This window comes from Saccoglossus kowalevskii, chromosome 5, assembly GCF_978046115.1.
Source record: "Saccoglossus kowalevskii chromosome 5, keSacKowa6.1, whole genome shotgun sequence".
Lineage (NCBI taxonomy): Eukaryota > Metazoa > Hemichordata > Enteropneusta > Harrimaniidae > Saccoglossus > Saccoglossus kowalevskii.
Genome location: NC_140645.1, coordinates 19,134,618 through 19,157,126, shown reverse-complemented (window position 1 = coordinate 19,157,126; position 22,509 = coordinate 19,134,618). Strand labels below are relative to the sequence as shown.

At 40.3% G+C, this 22,509-nt stretch overlaps 2 protein-coding genes across 2 annotated transcripts; both read left to right on the top strand.

Annotated features, from left to right (window-relative positions):
- Window positions 1-2,252: 2,252 nt before the first annotated feature.
- On the top strand, window positions 2,253-11,111 carry LOC146745851 (uncharacterized). Its single transcript, XM_085498780.1, has 2 exons — window positions 2,253-2,633; window positions 6,072-11,111. Exons 1-2 carry the CDS (start codon window positions 2,253-2,255, stop codon window positions 11,109-11,111), a joined length of 5,421 nt encoding a protein of 1,806 aa, XP_085354906.1.
- A 16-nt stretch (window positions 11,112-11,127) lies between these two features.
- LOC146745850 (uncharacterized) lies at window positions 11,128-11,616 on the top strand. Its single transcript, XM_085498779.1, has one exon. It carries the CDS (start codon window positions 11,128-11,130, stop codon window positions 11,614-11,616), a length of 489 nt encoding a protein of 162 aa, XP_085354905.1.
- Window positions 11,617-22,509: the final 10,893 nt, after the last annotated feature.

The window sequence follows — 22,509 nt, the reverse complement described above, 5'->3', positions numbered from 1 at the left end:
GATGAACTATGATCACTGTTGACAGTTGCCTGGAATTTGCCACACAGATCTAGTGGTTTATCTGTCATATATGGATATACTTTCGTTGTACTGACTGAAAGTCGTGGTCTAGGTTTAATGCTCATATAGTCTCTGTGATTTAAAATACTAACTGTAGCACCTGAATCAGCCATTATTTGTATCGGTGTGCCAAGTATGGTGACATTGAATGTAGGTTTATCAAACTGTGACTCTCTCACATCACCTCCGAATGTATACTCAGTGTGGTCACTATTGCCGTTAACTTCACTGTCATGGGTTAGATGAGGATTGTCCGATGAACTTTGGTCATTGACTGCCCTAGTATAATGCTTACTTTTATCTCGGGAGCGGTTCTTTTGTTTACTGAGACAAACCTTGGAGAAATGGTTGAGCTTATCACAATTATGGCAGCGTTTTCCTTTCGCTGGACAGTCACCTCTGTGTGGGAATTTACCACCACATAAACCACACTGTCCACTTCGATTGTTAGCTCTGAACTTAGGCTTCATATTCTGTCTGTCGTCATGTGATTTTGTAGACTTGTAACTGACTACATTTGACTGTTGTCTCTCAATTTCACTAGTTTGTTCATCAGCTGTTTCCATTGCTCTCGCAGTTTTCAATAAATCCGTTAAATCAAGGCTTTGCTCAATGGCCTTACGTCTCAGTCGTACTGATGTAGTGCCTTGAATTATTTGTCGTTTTATTTCCAAATTGACGTCAAAAAACTCGCATTTTCGTGCTAGTAGCTGTAGACGTGTAGAAAACTCAGGGACGTTTTCATCAGGTTTCTGTACTTCTTTTCTAAATACGTATACATGGTGGTCGACACATTTCTGTGGCTCAAAGTAATCAGACAAAGACTTTACTGCGGTTTGATATGCGTCACGGTCCTCCGTTGGCTCCGGTACGGCCAGCGTGTCAAACACATCACATGTTTCCTCACCAACATAGTGCAGTAACATTGCTTTCTTTTGAGCAGCAGCGGTTACATTCATTGCAGCAAACATGTTGTTTAATCGCTTGATATATTTTTCAAAGCGGGTGGGCGTTGTTTCTCGAGGTCGGAGATCAAATTCAGAGAAATTCGGTAGATTGATAGCCATATTTGTCAGCGTTGATACGATCGGTTGCGGTAAGGACAATGGCGTACAGTGACGTAGTGTCTATTGGAGGTAAATGTGAACTCAAACTGACAGCGTCCAACTTCATCAAATAATTGATGCGAATCGTTGCACAGGTACTCACTCAAGTTGCCAATGGTGGGTCGATTACTTCCTTATTCCGTCCATCCCGTCCTCGTCGCCATTTGTAACGTCTGTATTGATAAATCAACTCGAGAAGCTCTGTTTTGGATAGACGTATATTTATTGACAACTGATGGCGGCCATGCCGTTTAGGTATCCCATAATGCTACAGAGTCATCACTATAGTAACATATCGTGTGATGTCAAAGGTCATGCATAAATAATGATATAGGACATTACATCAATATCTCCCGTAAACGCGTGACTACAAAATGTAATATTATGTTTGACGAAGGCGCTCAGCGAACATTCATTACTGAGTCGACAGCTAGACGTTTAGGGATTGAAAACGCGGACTGTGAAATCGAACACCTAAGCTTAGGTACTTTTGGCAAAGATAACACCGGAGTGCGTGCGATCAAATCTGTAGATCTAATGCTGAAGACCAATTCTAGCAACATTACTTTACGTTCACTTATTGTACCGAAAATTAGTTCTCCGGTACATAACTACATCGAAGCAACCGTACAGAAGCATGTTTACTTACACGGACTAAGTCTTGCTCCACAAGTAAAATCGGAAGAGATGGAAATCGATCTGTTAATAGGGGCCGATTACTATTGGTCCATAGTAGAAGATCGCGTCGTCAGGGGAAATGGACCTACCGCCGTCGCTTCTAAACTGGGTTACTTGTTGTCCGGACCATCTAAACTAGATACTATTTCTGTGATGAATACAACAGTGATGAAAATTCTAACCAATACCGAATCGGAAGAACAGTTAGTGACCAAGTATTGGGACTAAGAGTCCATTGGCATATCGAACAAAGGCGACGAGGAAACAAATGTTAAACAAACATTTGAACAATACCGTGACACGAAAATCAAGCGAGAAGGCAACAAGTACATCGCTGAATTACCCTGGAAGGAAAGTCATGCACCCCTTCCAACAAACTACACGCTTGCCAAATCCAGAACCAGATCAATGGCTCAACGTTTAACTTCAGAAATGCGTGAAGTTTACAACTCTATTATCCAAGAACAATTAAATCGAGACTTCATTGAAAAAATCGTCGATGATGACCCAAAACGTGGACATTATATCCCACATCGTCCCGTAGAAAAGCAATCGTCTACTACACCGATTAGAGTAGTATATAACTGCAGTGCGAAATACCGCGACCAACCGAGTTTAAATGAATGCCTGGAAACCGGACCGTCAATCAATAATGACCTAGTCAAAATGCTGCTTCGATTCCGTACACATAAAATCGGAGATATCGTGTTAGTCCACAGTGACACTCAAAAACGGTTACTCTGGCCGCTCGCTAAAGTTGAAAAACTACATGTTGAAAATGATGAACTTGTGAGATCGGCAGACATTCGAACGAAAACGGGAAAAACCAGCCGTCCAATATAATATGTAAACTTTATCCGCTTGAACTCAGTGCTGTTGAAAATACATCTGATGACGGGAATGCCGACAACGAAACTAGGGGAAAACAAATACCACCCGTTTTACAACGTCCTCAACGCAACGCTGCCGCTATTGCAAAGTTGAAGATTCAGGACACCTTTCATAGTGATTTATGTGACAATTAAGGTAGCGGGACTATTATTTGCATACTTGTTTTCATCTTCTAATTGGGACCGAACGACTACAAATAGACCCAGGAAAGTATATATTTTTGGAATCGCCAGACTTCAAGCTTTTCAAAGGTGTGTTTGTCATGCCCATATCTGCATTCTACGTTGCGTTACTTAATCAAAAGTGAAAAATTACTTTTTTTGTAAAAAAAATAATTACGCATTTATGCTGGTGATAAGAAGTTTTGTTTTCACTTTTCCTAGTTGTTCAATAGTCTGGTAAATTGAATGTGTCTGGGAAGTTTTATTCAAGCAACGCGTTTTGAAAAGTAGTGTCCTGAATTGTAATTTCTGTTTTAGTCGCATTGACCCCAACTCAAACCACAACACATTGGTAAATAATCCATGAAATAGTTTGTCTGGACACATTCAAGTTCCTCTCATTGTTACCTTAAAGCTGTGAAAATTTGGTGTTAATCCGACGACAATAAATATACGTTATTTTTTGTTAAAGACCTTGTATTTTGAAAAACATAAACTCCTAGAAAACGTCGATGAAGTCACAGCAAAGATTTTCAAGCTTGTTTATCTGCACAAGCGATTTGTTTTCCGATCAAGGTCTGTTTTAACATGTGTAGGGGCATCCAAATGTGTAAGGCTATTGGAAACCAAAAAAATAAAGGAATGGGATAGCTATAGTTCGATAAAATCGGCAAATGAGAACACTAAAATCAATGATTTTTGTCAGTGGCTGTGTGACCTTGTGTCTGACACATTCATATGCAAATGACTAATCTGTGAAATAAACAGGGGCGGAGACAAACCACTCAAATGTTTGGAAACACTCATTGTGTGCCAGATAGCTACTGATAACACATCCTAACATTGCTTTGTCTTGAGTTAATCTTTGAAACTTATAGGCACACAAATTAAACCTGTGTTGTTGATTTTAGAAAACACTACTGAAGCTGCCTTGCTTCCCTTCAGAAAATCTACATTTTAACCAACTTACATGACATTCTAGGTTACGTTGACTTTGTCAGATGAAAGTTTATAGTGCATTTCATCAATTAATAAATAAATGTGGAAATCGTAATTTTCAACACAAATAATAGTCTCGCTACCTTAAGACTTTGAATTTTTACTCGATATATAACGTAGAATGCCGTGAACAATTAGCTTAGATTTTTGTTATCGTGATTCGTTAGAAATAATTTCGTTATTTCGTGAACTTTTAGTATGTTGACATACCCGACTTATTACCTGACTTAGTATTGTTTACTAGACTAAGTATTTTATTTTATCGTTATCTATCGTTATAATTTACCGATTGTTATTCGTCATCATTTTAATAATTTACACAACGCAATATCAACCCTTACTGTCGAAATTAATTTGTTTACTTTCGGCCGCCCGGAGAATGTCGGGAACAGACATGATGTCTACGCTACGATTACGTAACAACCCGGATACCAAGTTTAATAACTAGATCAAATACAAAGCTAAACTGCTGCCTGACATCTGGATCATGTTTGACTTTAATTACTACATCCTGTGTATTGTATATTTAATAGCTTAGTGTCTTTCTGAATAAACCAGTTGTGTGTTAACCATCATACTGTAAGCATCATCTTGTACCAACTATCCCTATATTCGCCCACATATTCCTCTGTCGAAGATCGGCCGGTCAATGTAACCACTGCCTACATAGAAATAAAGAAATTCTAGTTCAAAATCAAATCGTTCGATTTTTGCGGCAGACGTTCGACGCGCGTCTTTCATGCATCTCGCGGGATCTCGCAATTGTACGGAAAATCATCTATTAGAGTTATTCCCTGAATTTGATACGTCTTATAGTTTCTATCGGGCCATTCTTGAATGTTGTGTTGAATAGTTTCCATGTGTGCAACATTATAAGCAGGGCTGATAATAACAAATATTTCGTAGAACATATTTTATTGTATGCACAAGACACTTCGCGATGAGCGTCTTTTGCGGTCAGTAATATTTACGAACATTTTTGTTCACTATTGGCGATCCGTTCTGCTAGGATTGCCCTTAAAATCAATTTTGTGTTTCAGAGTGTGTGGTTTCCGGTGTTTTCACGTATTAATTCTTCTGTGATTGTTTTGGCTTGGCCTATTTCCCTCAAACTTGACAGGCAGGTCACACCATCACCCTAGTTATTAGGTAAAATCTGAAAAAAAAATTGGCCTAACGTTGCCATAGTAACAGCCAAATAACTGGATAGCTTCGTGCTAAATGAATCTCCTACAAATTTAGGATAAAACTCTTCAGACATAGCTCATTCTACTCAGCTTGAGTGTGGGCGCTAAGTTACTATTTTAATTTTTGATATCTGTTTTCATTACCGACAAATTTGACTCTTCTGTAATTTTTTTGGCTGGGCCGTTTGGTTCAAACTTGGCGGGCAAGTCACACCTTCACTCTAGTTAGGTTGTAAAATCTGAAAACAAATTCTCGCTCACCGCTGCCATAGCAACAGCCAAAAACTGATTTTTGAATACTTTCGCCCCAAATTTATTACCTCCTACCAGTCTTTATATTATTATAAATAGCAGTGTTTATATGATCATGTTTTTGTTTTTTTATTTGGCTACGTTGCGCACTGGTAAGAGATCACCGGCGCCAACATTGTTCCACTGTATCAACGTAATCCCAACGCAACTTTGAACTATGAATGAACTGTAAATGCTGCCTTCAATCATGGAGCTTTTTGCCTCCATGTTTCAATCTAGAAAATACTATCGCAAAACGGTTGGAAATAATAAATTTAACAGCAGAATACGTCCTAGCAATAAAATAAAGTGACTTCTAAGGACTGAACGTTTTTTTGCGAACCTTGTATACGCGCCCGGTTTTAGTTATAAACCGACGTTAGCTGCACGTTCATGTCCTACCATGGCAACAGCCGAAAACATGATACTTGTTTTTGAGCGGAGCGGATGCCAACCAGCCTACCGGCTTGTTTTATAAACTGGCTTGGTAATTCCCACCACCAATAGTAGACCATGTCACAGCATTTCAAGTACTTTTCCAAAAAATCCAAAATCACTCGATAATTTTGTTTAGGGTTGGACCATTTGATTTTTGAGGGGGGGAGGTCAGAAACGAAAAAAAAAATTTGCAAAGTGAAGGGTTCTTCAAAATCAATGAGATATCAATCAGACGACTTGATCGCACTCCTCCTATCAAGCCATCACGTGGTCATACACTATCTATTTCGGGTTCCATCACGTCCAGAACGTCATCCAGACTCAGCACTGCACATGCCAGAGCCAATGTTGAAGCAGCCGCAGCTGCAAAGGCAGCTGAATATGAGAAAACAAAGGCTAGAGAAGAAGCCACCTATAGGGCCAGAGAAGCGGAGTATATAGCACACATGAAAATCTTAGAAGCCGAAAAGAAAGCAGCCATCACACTAGCGACTGCTGAGGCCTTTCAAAGGGCTGTAGAAGAAGACAACTGTCGACAAATGTACACTTCACCACTACAGTCGGCAAACGATCATGCACAACGTTTTCGTGACCATACTGAACACAATGCAGGTTCACAGGCTCCACATTATTCAGAACAAGAACCCACCTTGGGTGTTCCACACAATCTAACTCACATCAAGCCACATTCTGAGCAAATTAAAATGGAAGTGACAGCCCTAGACCATCAAACCAACCCGTCAACCGAGGTTAACGATCTAACTCAACCAGATCCTAACCACTACATTCGTCTTCTAGCCCGTCAACGTTTACCTGTACAGGAGCCAGAGGTATATGAAGGGGACCCAATCATGTTTTTACCCTGGCGCCGGTCATTTGAATGCATGGTGCAAACAGCTTGTGTACCCACATCAGAGAAATTGTTATTCCTAGCCAGATATACAAAGGGAGAGCCGAAAACATTAGTAGACAGATTCCGTCTAAGATATGTTCGAGATGCCAGCACTGCCTACATAGAAGCCTGGAAGGAATTGGAAGAGAGATTCGGCAACCCAGCAGTAATCACGGCGGTTATTATAAAAAAGTTAACCTCCTTTCCACGATTTGGAGCTGGCGACTCTCAAAGACTACGTGACCTGGCAGATCTATGCGTAGATACTGAAGCTCATATGGAAGAACTCCCACATCTAAACACACTGAATTCTCCGCATGTATTGAATCCCATAATTGAGAAATTACCGTCATTCATCGTCAACAAGTGGAGAGATAAAGTATCAACATACAAACTAAGCCATGGAACATTCCCACCATTCAGTTTCTTCGCCTCCTACATGAAAAATGTTGCAAGATCACAGAACGATCCTGACATTCCAAAACCTAGCAACTTCGCACCAGAGAAGACTAGACCAATCCAGACAAAAACAACTGCACGTGTACACGCTACAAAGTCATCTGAAGGTGTTAAACAGTGTGTATACCATGAAGTAACCGGACATGATTTATCAGACTGTAAGGCATTCGCTAAGCAACCAATAAATGAAAGGATCGATCTATGCAAGATCAAAGGCTTGTGTTTTAGATGCACACACAAACACCTCGCGAGAGACTGCAACTCAAGCATCAAGTGTGGTATCTGTCAGAGCACCAAACACATAACCTGTCTACACAAGCCTGGTGACACAACTAAACATGGTGCAGAAACCGAACCAAAGAAAACTGACGGAGCTCAAGCAGTAACATCAAATTGCACAAAACTCATTAAGTGCACAGCTGGACGTTCGTGTGGCAAAATAGTTTTAGCAAAGGTCTACAAACAATCCAACCCAACACATTTCATAGAATCGTACGCAGTACTTGATGATCAGTCCAATGCATGTATGGGGGACACCCAGCTGTTTAATGCATTGGAGATACAGGGTCCAACACTTGAGTACGAACTGTCAACATGCAGTGCCAAGGGCGAACGCAGAACTGGAAGACGCGGTGACCACATCATAATTGAATCCATCGATGGCAAGAAGAAGTTCACACTTCCAGTCCTACTAGAGAACGATTACATACCCAGTGACAAAGATGAAATACCTTCACCAGAAATATGTAATAAATTTGATCATCTAAAACCTATAGCCGACAAAATTCCTGAATTGAGAGAACACATTGGTATACATCTCCTTATTGGCAGGAACTGTCCAGAACCACTGAAAGTCAGAGAGACCAGAAATGGACCGACCAACTCACCATGGGCTCAACGCACCGACCTAGGGTGGACGATATCTGGTGAATTGTGTATGGAAACTGTAAGGGGCGCTATCAGAGCTTCAGTACACTGTACAACAGCAACAGTGAACTACCTGGACACACAAATGACAAACAGAACAGATACAACACTCAAATGTGATCACCACTTGTATATTAGAGACCCAGTCACCCCTAAACGTGCCAACATAGACGTATTTGAAGAGACAGCAGATGACGAGAAAGTTGCCCTCTCTGTTGAAGACAAACAGTTCCTTCACATTATGCAAAAGGGTGCTCACACAAACCCTCAGGGAAACCTTGAATTCCCTCTACCTTTCAAACAACATCCGAGCGAACTACCAAACAACCGACAGTCGGCACTCAATCGCTTTAGCAATCTCCAGAACCAGCTCAAACGCAAACCAGAAATGATGCAACAGTACCTGCAGTTCATGGGCAAAGTCATCGAACGTAAACATGCTAGTCCAGTTCCAAAGTCAGAATTGGATGACAACAATTCTTGGTACTTGCCACACTTTGGTGTTTACCACCCTAGAAAATCTCAGATACGAGTAGTATTCGACTCAAGTGCTAGATTTAAAGGTGTCTCACTGAATGATGCACTACTTCAGGGACCTGATCAGATGAATAGCCTACTTGGTGTCATACTGCGATTTCGACGCAAGCCAGTAGGTACAATGGGCGACGTGGAACAGATGTTTCACAGCTTTCATGTCAACAAGGAACACCGTGATTATCTTCGCTTCTTCTGGTTCGAGGACAATGACCCCATGAGACCTGTGATACAATACCGTATGAATGTTCACCTCTTTGGGAACATTTCCTCCCCTGCCATAGCCACACTAGGCCTAAGAATGATTGCCACAGAAAACCAATCCACCTATGGTGAAGACGTGAAAGACTTCATACACAAAGATTTCTATGTAGATGACGGTTTAACATCTCAACCTGATGCAGCGACAGCAATAAGCCTCATCAAAAGAACAAGAGACATGTTAGCCACCAAGAACATTAATTTCCACAAAATAGTCTCCAATGACAAGGATGTAATGATCGCCCTCCCAAGTGAAGTACGCGCCAAGGACCTGCAATGTCTAGATTTTAGTCAAGACACTCTACCCTCGCAGCAATCACTCGGGATACAATGGTCCCTTCAAGCGGACACTTTCACATTCAAAGTGGACTTGAAGGACAAGCCATTCTCACGGCGGGGAGTATTAGCGACCATAAACTCCATCTATGACCCAATAGGAATACTAGCTCCAGTTACAATAGAAGGGAAGTGCATTCTCAAGGGACTCATGTCAGAAATGCCAAAGGGACGTGAGATGGCCAGCGTTGGATGGGACGATCCGCTTCCAGCTGAATACCTTCCTCGCTGGACCCACTGGTGTAACAGACTTACATATGCAGAGAAAGTACATCTACAACGCTGTTACATTACACCTGATTTAGGTTCCATAATTCAAAGTGAATGTCATGTATTTTCCGATGCAAGCAATGCAGCCATAGCAGCTGTCGCTTATTTACGACTAGTAAACCAGGATGGTAAAGTTCATGTAGCATTTCTGCTTGGCAAAGCTAAAGTCAATCCCTCACATGCTGTGTCAATTCCTCGCTTAGAACTTTGTGCAGCCGTTTTAGCAACACAATTGGCACAAAAGGTAGCTATAGAAATTGGAAGTACTATAGACCGCACAGTTTATCACACTGACAGTACAATCGTCCTTGGCTACTTGAGCAATCGATCGAAGTGCTTCCACGTATATGTAGCAAATAGAGTACAGAAGATACATAATGTATCTTCACCAAACCAATGGCGACATGTGTCTACCGAACAGAATCCAGCCGATCTCGCAACGAGATCTGTTTCAGCCCAACAACTGATGTCTACTGTATGGCTTACAGGCCCTTCCTTCCTATGGGAATCTGACCCAACATCTGGACCCACAACGGAAAGCATCCAGTATTCAATAACAGAAGAAGACCCAGAAGTTCGAAAACAACCATGCATCCTAGCCACATCTGCCAAACAGCACAAGCCTAACGTTAATTGTCTAGGGTCTGAGAGATTCCACCGCTTCTCAACATGGACTGCTCTTAAGAGAGCAGTAGCGACCCTTATAATCAAGCTACGGAAACACCAGAGTGACAATAGTGAACTTCCATCGAAGATTGTCACCGCTGCATGTGCAGAGATCATTATCCTCCGCACAGTACAAGAAGAGGCGTTCCCAGATGAACTCAAGGTATTGATGATTGCAGACACAGCTGATGATGGTAACAATAACATAAAACGAGAGAGCCCACTGTATCGACTCAACCCATTCCTGGACAAGGATGGACTCATTCGTGTTGGAGGCAGACTTCATCAAACCGATCTTGATCTCTGCGGCCACCATCCAATACTACTGCCAAAAAACAGCCACATCTCTCGACTTATTGCTGAACACATTCACCAAGAGACTGAACATCAAGGTCGTCAACTCACACATGCAGCTATCAGAGCAAAAGGTTTCTGGATTCTTAGCCTACATGACTTAGTAAGAACCATCCTATATCAATGTACAACCTGCAGAAAGCTGAGAGCGAAACGTCTAATCCAAGTGATGGCATACCTTCCTGCAGACAGAGCTGAAAACACCCCACCATTCACAAATGTGGGGATGGATGTCTTCGGTCCCTGGAGTGTAGTGAACAGGAGAACGAGAGGTGGTTCATCAGAAGCCAAGCGATGGGCCATGATCTTTGTATGTCTATATACAATAGCCATACACATTGAGATCATCAACTCAATGGATACCTCCGCCTTCATCAACGCACTGCGTCGCTTCATAGCCATTCGTGGCCCTGTTAAGAAACTGAGATGTGACCAGGGCACCAACTTCATAGGAGCGAAGAACGAACTAAAAGCAGCACTCGAAGAACTTGACCAGCATCAAGTGCAAAGGTTTCTAACAGAACGCCAATGTGAATGGGTGTTCAATCCACCTCATGCCTCACATTTTGGGGGCATATGGCAAACCGCAGTTCACGCATGATTTGCTCTCCACACTAATGGCTGAAGTTTGCGCCATAGTCAACGCTCGACCCATAACCACCATATCTTCAGATGCCAATGACCCGATGGCACTCAGTCCCAGTATGCTTCTCACTATGAAGACGCAACAAGTACACCCTCCTCCGGGTACATTCATTCAGCAAGACATGTACAGCAGGAAAAGATGGCGTCGCGTACAGTATCTTGCCGACCAGTTTTGGGTGCGTTGGAGGAAGGAGTTCCTACAAAGCCGTCAACCAAGACGCAAGTGGAACAAGACTACTGCAAACATCAATGTAGGTGACGTCGTCCTGTTGAGAGATAATGAATGCTCTCGCAACGACTGGCCTCTTGCACGTGTCGTGAAGACATACTACAGTGATGACAACAAGATCAGAAGAGCTGACATCATGGTTTGTAGAGACAATGTAAGAAGAATCTACCAGAGACCAATTGCCGAACTCATTTTGATCCAAAGTATCAAAGAGAACAATTCTGAACATTAGTTGTTTTGATTATAATTAAGTTTAGTGTTAGTGTTCTAGCGTTTAGTAAAAATTACCTCTATCGCTCATTTTTAGACGGGGAGTGTGTTGGACGCCCTTTCACTTTTAACAGTATACCGCCCTCTTTAGGCGCGGGCGTTACGTTCAGTATAGGTCAGAGTTCGCTATAACTATTATGGGCTAGAGTCTCATACGCGTACGCCAACTGCGTTTTGTATGACTGAAGATCGCTACATAAAGTCCTTCTAAAAGAACACTAGACTCAGCGAAGTAAGTTATTTTTCTGAATTTATTGACTCATGACTTGATCAGGCCACCTTAGCTCCGAGTGTCGTAATTTGATAAGTGTATTTTTCGCAATTTCCATAAATTTTTCCGTAAGTCGTTCACGCTCGTTCGTTCAGTCAGCGATGACGTCTTTTGAAATGTGATTTCTTTATCCTGTTATAGTTTTCACCGCTTTCTTGAATAAACTGGTTACCCTAACGCAACTGTGTACGAGTTATTTGGGAAGTGGTTGACACCAGTACGAGTACTAATGCACTTGGACCTCGGAATACCACTGCTTCGGTGTATCGCCGGTTACAGTTGCAACCAAGTACTTGGACAGGTTACTATTGATCAACCAATTTTCGATTTGCCGCTCGAATGTAGACAAAACCTTATTCTTCGTGTCTATTTTCTGCTGGAGCTCGAGCTCTTTCTTCTTTATATTTTTCGAAAGATCGTCAGGCTAATCAATGTATTTTTCTCCGTGGCATGGTCGGGGTGGTTGATATCCCCACAAATTTCTGCTGAACAACAGGATTCGTATGGACAATTTCGCCGAGTATGAGAGTCACGAAGATGACATTTTCCACAACGTTTTTTCGTTGAATCTTCGGGTACACATTTGGCATATTTGTCATTTTGGTCACAGATCTGGGTTTGAACTGTAGTCAGTTCTACTTTCATATCATTCAATTCTCTTTCTTTCATTTTGATTGCTAGCTCGAGCGGTGATTGGTAAACAAAATGTTCGCGTTCATCGGGGTCACTTGATTCCTGTTCTTTGTTTTTCTCTGTATCGTCTTATTTGCCATCACATTCAAACTTCAACCGTTTCGGCACGCTAGTTTGCTCCCTGTAAACATGGGAACTGGCGCTGGGGGCTGGTGAACACCCTTCAACGACAGACACCTTTATCCGCCTGTATTCGGCGCCGGCAACTGTCTTCACACAGCGAAACAATTCCGCCATGTCCAGTTCATGATTGGAGAGTGTCATCGTGGTCCCTTCGTCGTTTTGGTACTGGATCTGAAACTCTAAACACTGTAACAAAGGAACTTGCTCCTTGATATATTCGATGAACTCACCATAGCTGAACGTTTCCCTGATGTAAATATGTCTTGATTTATTCCAATAATTTACTTGGACTTGATAAGACATGGTCAGAATTGAACTATTAGTTCTGAATGCCTCGATCTGAAATCTGATTCAGTTGATTATTGTAAATCACAGGATGGGCACGCGCAACCCCATCACACACATTCTATGATATGGTAATGAAGCGTAAACTATGTTATGCTACAACTGTTTATGTATATAATGCTAATTCCTTAATAATAAGTAATTCCTATTTTAGTGCGATGTGTGTAGATTTGACTACGTGTGCGATTTGTTAACTGAGATTGAACTAAATTTAACAGTCCCTTTACTTGAAAATGGACTCGCCCGTGACGTCTGGATCGCGTCCACTCTAAAAAAAATATTCTACCGGACCAAAGGCAAACATTCTAGCAAAACTGTAAACATCACTCGGCGCTCACGGGGGGGGGGGGGAACAATCATAATATTATTACTTTACACTCACTGTGTAAGCGTCTTTGTTGACTGCGCCGAGAGATTGTTTCGCTCCGCTCAGGTGTTACCGGTAGTACATACCGTGGTATGTATACACATGAGGGATTTATACTTTATTCTGAACGGATGTACATGTATATTGAGATTGGGATAACATATAAATGGAAGTAAAACACGTATAAATACATGCATTGTGTTTTGGCGATACCAGAAAGGTAAGAGCTGGCGCGTCATTGTGAATAAAATTATACCAACCACAGTTCCCCTTTCAACTAATATTCCCTTTGCGTGTTTTTGTGTATGTGATATTTTGTCCGTTTTTATCTGTAAATCGTATCACTCTTCTTCTTTTTGAGCCTATGATACCACTATGATAAGATGCCTTTGTGATTAGACATAGTCCTTCTATAAGGTGATAGATGGACTGTGGATTAAATTAGTGATAACAACATGTGTGAACCGGATAGAAAAAAACAATAGCTTCCGTTTCTGTATTATCTGTGAACACAATTATAGATGTCTAAACCGATTCACACTGACAAACATGCACTTCTAAATGAGAGCAAGGAAATTATCACGTTTTTTTTTTTTTTTCGTTTCAAAAGTGTTACCATAGTTTGTTGATTTAAATACAATTCATTGACTTGGGGGCTTTTTTACGCAGTGAATATTATATTTGTCAATTAAGTTCGTAAAGATAGAAAATACTAAAAGGAAGCTAAAAGAATGACGTAACTGTCATGAAGATATTAGAGTAGTGCAATGAAATTCCTTGAATGTATCCCCTTCTACTCGTTGGTATGTATTAGTTAACTTATTTGCTTCGTAGTTTTAACATAATTAGATGAAAATAAAGATGGCAGAATCCCACCAATGAACGTGTCCGGGTGTATACTGCCAGACAAGAGAAGACCCCATCGATTACATAGAAAGGTAGCTAAATTTATTCATATGGGGGGGGGGTCATGGGAATATTTATTTTTTATTTTTAAAGTAATGTGAGAAATATGAGGCACCGATACATAGCATTCATGTGTTTGTCAGTAAATGCAGCAACGCTACGCCCACTGTGTAGCTGAGTAGTAGAAATCCGCCACTGAGGGCGGTACTGCCATTCCCTCCAACAGCGCCACCTATCATTTAGGTCCGTTCACGCCAAGTCTTCTTTCATTTTTGTTCATTGGCTTGAATGACAATCTACCAGCTAGCAGGTCATCAGGTCAAGAGAAACCACACTGTTATAATCTATTTTTAACTGCTTGCAAATGTTTCCTGTACAAATTATGTTTAATACCGAAAAATAATAGTAACTACGGCACCACCAACCTTTTTTTCTTGATAACCCGTTATCAGAACACTATTTTGAAGAATTGCATCTAAATAAATAGAGTATTATTATTCACGATATGAACATATTTACACATTACCCGTGGAATACTACTCTGGAAAGTGAACGGTGGAGTGGGGGGGGGGGGTCTACCAATATGCGAAAATGTGTATTATCATGTACAAATAAAAACAATTAAAATTTAAAAAATAATTACATTGACTTTACACAGCATGAACTCCATCATTATTGTTCATTTTTAAGGGTTGACTACTGTTATTTTTGGGCGGGGTGGGGTGAACAATGCATTTAATAATTTCAGCAAAAGACCCTTATTAATATTGGATAATTGAGTTGTAGACGTCAAGACATTATGGTTCAAAGATGGACCACATTTGACAGCTCACATCTTCACCCCGTAATATTCTGTAACCACCTTCCCTCCGGGTGATTCTAAAGAGGAAGTTAGACTCCAACTTCAAATGTAACCATAGAAAAACTGAACCTGAGTCTGGAACACCAGTAGACAATTCTAGAAGGTCTCCTTACCGACCGCGTTGGCAATTATTTTTGTCGACATTTACTTCCCAATACAATAGTAGGATGTCAAGGTTTCAACTGAAATTTTGCTTCAAGTTTTCCCAGAGTTCATAGCAACAACTGAAAGATTGAGAATACTCGAATTATGCCGCAGTATTACAATATTATTTCAATCATCCAAAACATTCAACACAAATCTACGATACGAAATTGAATTATATCATAACTCAACTGCTTAGTTCAACTCTACCGAACGGAAACAAAATATTAGTATGTTTTAATAAACATACATTGCCGCTCTGCTACCCCGACCGCTCGGTTGTCATTTCGAGGGCCAGATTTGTTTTTATTACCTTCCACGTTATAGATAAGTTCTTGAACCACATGCTCTTTGTTTGTTTTATCGATATCATTTACATTTTTGTCTCAATTGCGGCATAAAACTGTTTCACATCTGTTTTTTCCTTCCTGTGCACGACAGAGAGAAAATTAGCTCCAGTCCTTCCATGTCAAGTAGATGTGTAGTGCTCAAGTTTGGCAATTTAGACAAAGTTGATTATCAGATCCAACGAGAAGAAATAGTGAGAGCTGTCTGCTTATCGTTATATAACACAGCTGATTCTCAGCTTGATATACTATTGACGTGTCCTCAAACATAGATCCATGGTCAATGGACAGTGGCCGGATTTCACCACAGAACCAACTGGAGACCAGAAGCAAAAATAATGTCTAGTGTATCATAGCAGAGTTCATATGGGGGTTCCTTAAAGCGCGGTAGTCGTCGCGCTGCGCATGTGCGAGATAAATGAGTCTCATATACACAAAGATGGCGACTTTGACTGTTGCGCAGATCAACAAGTACGAACTGAGACGTTTCCAAGCTTTAATTGGGTAATTTTCATGTGATTGGAAGGTATCAAATTAGTAATCGGCGGCAATTAGTGCAAGTCGCGCCCAGATCAAACTTCATACTTGTGATTTCTATTTGAAGAGCGCATTGGATTGTGGGAAAATCAATGTTTATCAACACAAATGTCGAACATACGCAGCGCGACGATTGTCGTGACTTGTGACTACCATCCCCTTTGATTTGAGACCACAATGTGGAGCTCTCGAGCCAGTGATTATAAATAGGTGATTTTCCGTACAATTGCGAGATCTCGAAAGACGCGCGTCGAACGCCTGCTGTAAAAATCGAACGATTTGATTTTCAACTCGAATTTCTTTATTTCGTAGCTCACATCGACCGGCCGATCTTCGACAGAGGAATATTGCTTCCGAATACCCTTACTTAATCGAAATTGCCTATCATTAAATGTGGACAGCACATGATTAAGCATGGAAATGTCCCCAAAATACTTTCGCGTTTGTCGAATCCCACGCGATGTTTGACGCGACTACGACGCTATGACCTTTGTTTGTCCTGTTTTTACGTTCCATTTCACTTATAACGCGTGATTCTCGCAGTGAACGGAAAATGGTCTATTGTTATACATACGTTTGTAATCTAAGATCTAACTTTCTGCCTGCATGTCCATTGGCCTTCGGTACATTTATGTTGGTCCTAGAAAAAATAAATAAAACAAATTAACAATCCCATGGATTGCACCAAAGAATCATGGGACACTATTGTTTATGTTGTTTACAAAGTTAATCTATCTTTTGTTATCCATTGTAATTTTAATCCAGAAGGTAAATTTGTTGTGAGATTAGGCTTAACTAGGAGTGCCCCTTAAATCTAATACAATATTTTATTATTGGAGGGCGCATAGCTATGTTAGAAGCCGGTTATAAAATGACACGCCCTTTATACATGGTTTTGAAGTTAAAACCTATACTTATCCTATCGGCTTAGCACATGGCCAACAGCTCTCGACCAATCAGAGTCGCGATAAAGTGTGGTTCTATTTCACCACGAATTCACTTAGATCACGGCTGAAAAAACGCAAGAAAACAAAGGATTTTCATTGCAACAATTTATTCCTAACGCCAAGATCAGATACAAAGTATCCATTGAGTTACGCTCGAGTCAAATCACACTGCTGACAGCAAGCGGCCATTGTTGCAAGATTTTGACAAAATGTAACATAATTACTAAAATGTTATTTCACAAGTTTGATTGCTGTCAAAATGTCATCATTTGATTGGCTAATACGAATCTTTTATCGGGCTGATTGGTCAGTGCTAAATCGATTAGATTACGCCTCTCGGTGACTACAGTCTTCGCTCAAATTCTCATAGTCACCTGGGTCTTAGCCTGACAAGTTGGCGTAGGTGGCGCCAGTCCAGGGCGCCACCTACGCCAACTTGTCAGGCTACCTGGATCTGTGATCAAACCTATCCTCGGGGGGGGGGGGGCGAACATCCGGGCATTTTCTACCGCCTGGCAACCCGTGCGGTGAAAACAAAGATCGCAGAAAACGGTACTTTGCGATGGTTGTTGAGAGTCCCCTGAACAGTGTAACAAGATTAGCCCTACGTGTGTAACATATATGAATTTGGTTGTTCAGGATTACTTCAAAGTTGAGTTTGTGTTGTTTTCTCGAATTTTCACCGGCTCCACCGGCGTTCCACAGCAGCGCGCACAACGCTCATAGAAATACGCGGTACGGTGATGCGCGTCTTTGCAACGTAGAACGTCCGTGACGTAGCTCCGCCCCCGAGGATACTTAGCGGGCGCTGTATCACGTGGTATTTTGTCCGAATACGTCCTCCTTGTTCGTAGTTGGTTGTTACGAAAATATTCTTCCAAGTATTCATTTGATATAACACCAAGTGTTTGCAGGTAAATGTTTCACTTATAGTACCGCAAACGTCTGGAAATGTTTAGGCGATTTGTACAAATTTAGGCAAACGTGAACCGTTGACGGTGCGCGTAATGCACAAACTACGATCATGGAGGTACCTCCATGCTACGATCGAGCCCGCAGCGTTACTGACGGGGCTTAGACATAATACGAAACGACCGAAAAACGAGCCAAAAACGAACCAAACGACCCAAAAACTACCCAAACGAGCCCAAAATGACCCAAACGACCAAAAACGAACCAAAACGACCACAACAAATCGTCAAACAAAGACTGTCCAATTAGCGCGGTTTTATTGCGACAGCCATTTTAAGAGCACGTCGACCATTGAGGGCGCTATAACCATCTGGATTGCCGCTGTCCCGAAACCAACAATAAATATTACATTAAAATCTGAATAAACAATGAATAATAATACACACATACATAATATTGATGAACAATAATAGTAAATAATGATAAACAAGAAAATAAATAAATGTTATTATAAAAAACAAAATAATTTATAAATAATAAATAAATAAATAACAGCAAACATACAATGTTTGACAACTAAATTGCTAGTCAATAAATTTATTTATTTGTTGGTTTGTCTTAAAGATACCACAGTAAGACAAATTGTTGGTCTTAATTTGAATAAGGTATTTTTACTGATTTGCATGTTAAACCATCTGCTCTCGTCAACCTATAAAATGCGTGTAATATGAATTTCGCATCATGCCCACTTTAAAACCAAGAACCTGTCTCATGATTTTCATTTTAAGTACTGATTCAGATGACATTTTGTGCAGACAGCATGGGACAAATGCAAGTTCTGATAATATTGTTGTGCTACTCAATCATACTAATTGTCTAATTTGCATAATACCATTTTCCCCGAAAATATTTTTATATTTTGAGAACCACTTATTTGATTTGAACTTGTACACTTATACAAACATTTGAGAGAAATTGCATCTCCCCTCACTATTACAAATACCAATAAAAATAACAGTTATTTCATTTTTAAACTCTCGTGACCCGTTTGTATCTCTGAGTTCATCAAAGTATGTATCCGACGGTTTCAAATTAAGAGACAATATTATTTTCAATGTTGATTAAGATGGCATGAATGATCACACCTTTTGCGAACTTTTTGTTCTATATAAGGTCAACGCTTACAGATAATCGGAAAATTTTTCGGCAAATATTTTATGTAGTTATATGCACGACTGAAAGGTGAATATACTGGTCAGATTTCGTCCGACAGTTGTGAATATTGTACATGTAGAACCCTTGTTTCCCTGATTACAGAATTCCGATTATCTGTAAGCGACACGAACCATTTACTGATTAAAATGTTGTTATTTTCGGCAAATATTTTGTAAATATTTTTCATTTAAAACCCATTTTCTCTGATTACAGTTTAATTGTCTTTATGTGTATCATTCCGTTTCGTTTTATTTCATCTCGTTTCGTTTCGTTTCTTCGATTACAACGAGCAATGTTACCCTACCATTATTTCATCCTTGTTGACGTTCCTTTATGGGTTTTGTCTTGTTGGGTCCTCGGCGACAATACAAGTAAGTAAGCACATGGCCGGACATGGGATTATGAACACAGCGTATATTCATTTGATAGAGGGTTTACCACGATAACGAAATTTTATTAGTAGCACTCTCGGAGTTAGGGGGAGTCGCGCAAGGCGCCTTCCCCCTTCAGCCTGTAAAACAAAATGACAAATGAATTGACAAACCCATTCCACCTTCGGCCACGTCAATAGGAACGGCATCTCTCCTCACCAAATTTCTGGATCCGCCAGTGAGTAGAAATAACGGAATCACAAAACGCCGAGGAATACCAGTTTGATAATTTCAGATAATTCCAGGAGCCATGCATATTAATTACCTACTTTGCATAATAATTTTGCAGGCTTTTCCGTGCATAACTTCTAAACCCAGAGATGGAATTTTTTCTGTTGATTTTTTTTCTTATTTATAATATTATTTTTTGCCATTTATAATACCAAATTGTGATCTGGATCTGCAGTGCCCATTATGGTGAATATACTCTAGTAGTACCCTCATACGGAAGGGTGGTTGATTGACTTTGGGGTTGAATGACTATATGGCCTGACTAAATCTAAATATATATTGCTTGACATTATGCGAATTCTGGGATACTCTGATACCAGAAACAAGAAAGAAAGACATTATCAGTAGAACAATAATCAATAGAGGCACATTATCGATTAGTTTTTAAAAGGTTAATATTTTCACTGTTCCACTGTATATCAAAGAAAGCTTAGAAAGAACCCCAGTGTGGGAACTGAAGGCATGAAATAAATATAGAAACCTTTCCATACAATTAAATACACATATTAAAGCAAAGCTTATATGCGAGACCAGCCCAGTGTACATGTCTGTGATTCCGGGTTCTCCGCGACCCTTCCATTCAGGGTAGTTGTATTCTCAGGGTTGAGGTATGTCACAAACGTTCTATGTTGCGACGACGCACAGACATGTATCCTCGGGGGCGGACATCCGGGCACTTTTACCGCCTGGCAACCCGCGGCGGTGAAAACAAAGGCCCAAAACTCGCAGAAAACGGTACTTTGGGGTGATTGTTGAGACTCCTCTGAACAGTGCAACAAGATTAGTCCTACGTGTGTAACATATGTGACCAAGTTGAAAATAAGTTGATACAACACAATGTATGGTAGAGAATCGCCAGGTTTACACATTCCAGGCTTTATTTCTATCCGAGAAATTCTTACAATTCATTCATCTTACAACTAAAGTAAGTGAGTGAACAAAACACAAAGAAAAACCTAACGACAAAGAAAATACAAAAAGGTTACAAATACATAATACACTCGGCGTTTCAAGGAAGCATATTCAAGAAAAATATAATCGAGGTGCAATATACAGTTTAAATCAAATGAATGGTAACAACATTGTTATGACAAATAGCACGCGGTCGAACAATTCAGAATACAAAGAGTATTACTCACCCCGTCAATTAGCAAACCCTAAATTCATTCCCGAAATAAAGTGACAGTCTTCATAATTTACAGGAAGTGCCATTACAGCCTTTTTTAGGTGAAATTGCACACTGGAATAAGCCAAGCCGAGTACCTCCTCAATGAAAGTTCAGGAGTCCTCTGCCACACCCAGCCCAACTGCTAACTTGCCACGCCCAGGTTATCTGGGTAGTAATTTATGCAAATGAACCATCTTCCTTTTAGTGATTCTATAGAGTTTATCCTTTTTTGATGCGTACAGCAGTTACAAATATAAACATGAAATAGTTATTTATTTAGATCATTTGATATCATTTACACCACACCAAACAAAATGGTTCTGAGACAATTCATTTGCAAACAGCAAACAGTGGAGTAGGGTAGAGTTGCGCCCTCTGTGGCTAAAACAACCATCTCCTGTAGCTGGTGCTACCATAGAAATAGTTGGCCACAAAGGGGTCAACGGGAAATAAATATTACAATGCTCACACATATATAAATTTGATTGTTATGGATTACTTCAAAGTTGAGTTTGTATTGTTTTCTCGAATTTTCACCGGCTCGACCGCGTTCCACAGCAGCGCGCACAGAGCCCAAAGAAATGCATGGTACAGTGGTGCGCGTCTTAGCAACGTGGAACGTCTGTGACGTAGCTCCGCCCCCGAGGATTCATTAAAAAAAAATAATAAGTTTTTTATTGATTTACTTGTATTTATTTATTTGCTTGCTTGCTTGCTTATTTATTTGCTTGCTTGCTTATTTATTTATTTATTTATTATTAATTATTCTGTGTAATTTTAATATTTCGTAATTCTGGACAGCGAGAATCCAATTGAGAGCAGCGCCCTCATACGTAGATGTGCTCATTAAAATAGCGCGGACAGTTTGACGATTTGTTGTCATTTTGGTTCGTTTTTGGGTCGTGTTTGGGTCGTTTGGTTTGTTTTTGGGTCGTTTGGCTCGTTTGGTTTTTTTGGCTCGTTTGGTTCGTTTTTGGGTCGTTTCGTAATATGTCTAAGCCTTTACTGACGTCATCGAACAACACATAGGACGCAATTGAATCCCGCTAATCATAATTTCATAGGCTATTAAATATTTCATCTAAATTTCACAACAATTGATACAAATGAATCAAAATATTGAAAACAATATTATTGTTTTGAATACATGTTTTGATGTTCGCGAAAACATTGAAACGTGTGAGACTGTATTTTTAAGAATCATTTCGGCTTCGTCGTCAAAAATGTAAAAAACCGGCGAGAAATGTACCTGGATTTCCCTATTCCTCTATTAAACTTGACTTTTGCGAAAGATTGTGAGGGCGCACTTCGCTTTGATAAAAGTTTATGTGGGGGTAGAAAAAACTGCATGCTGGG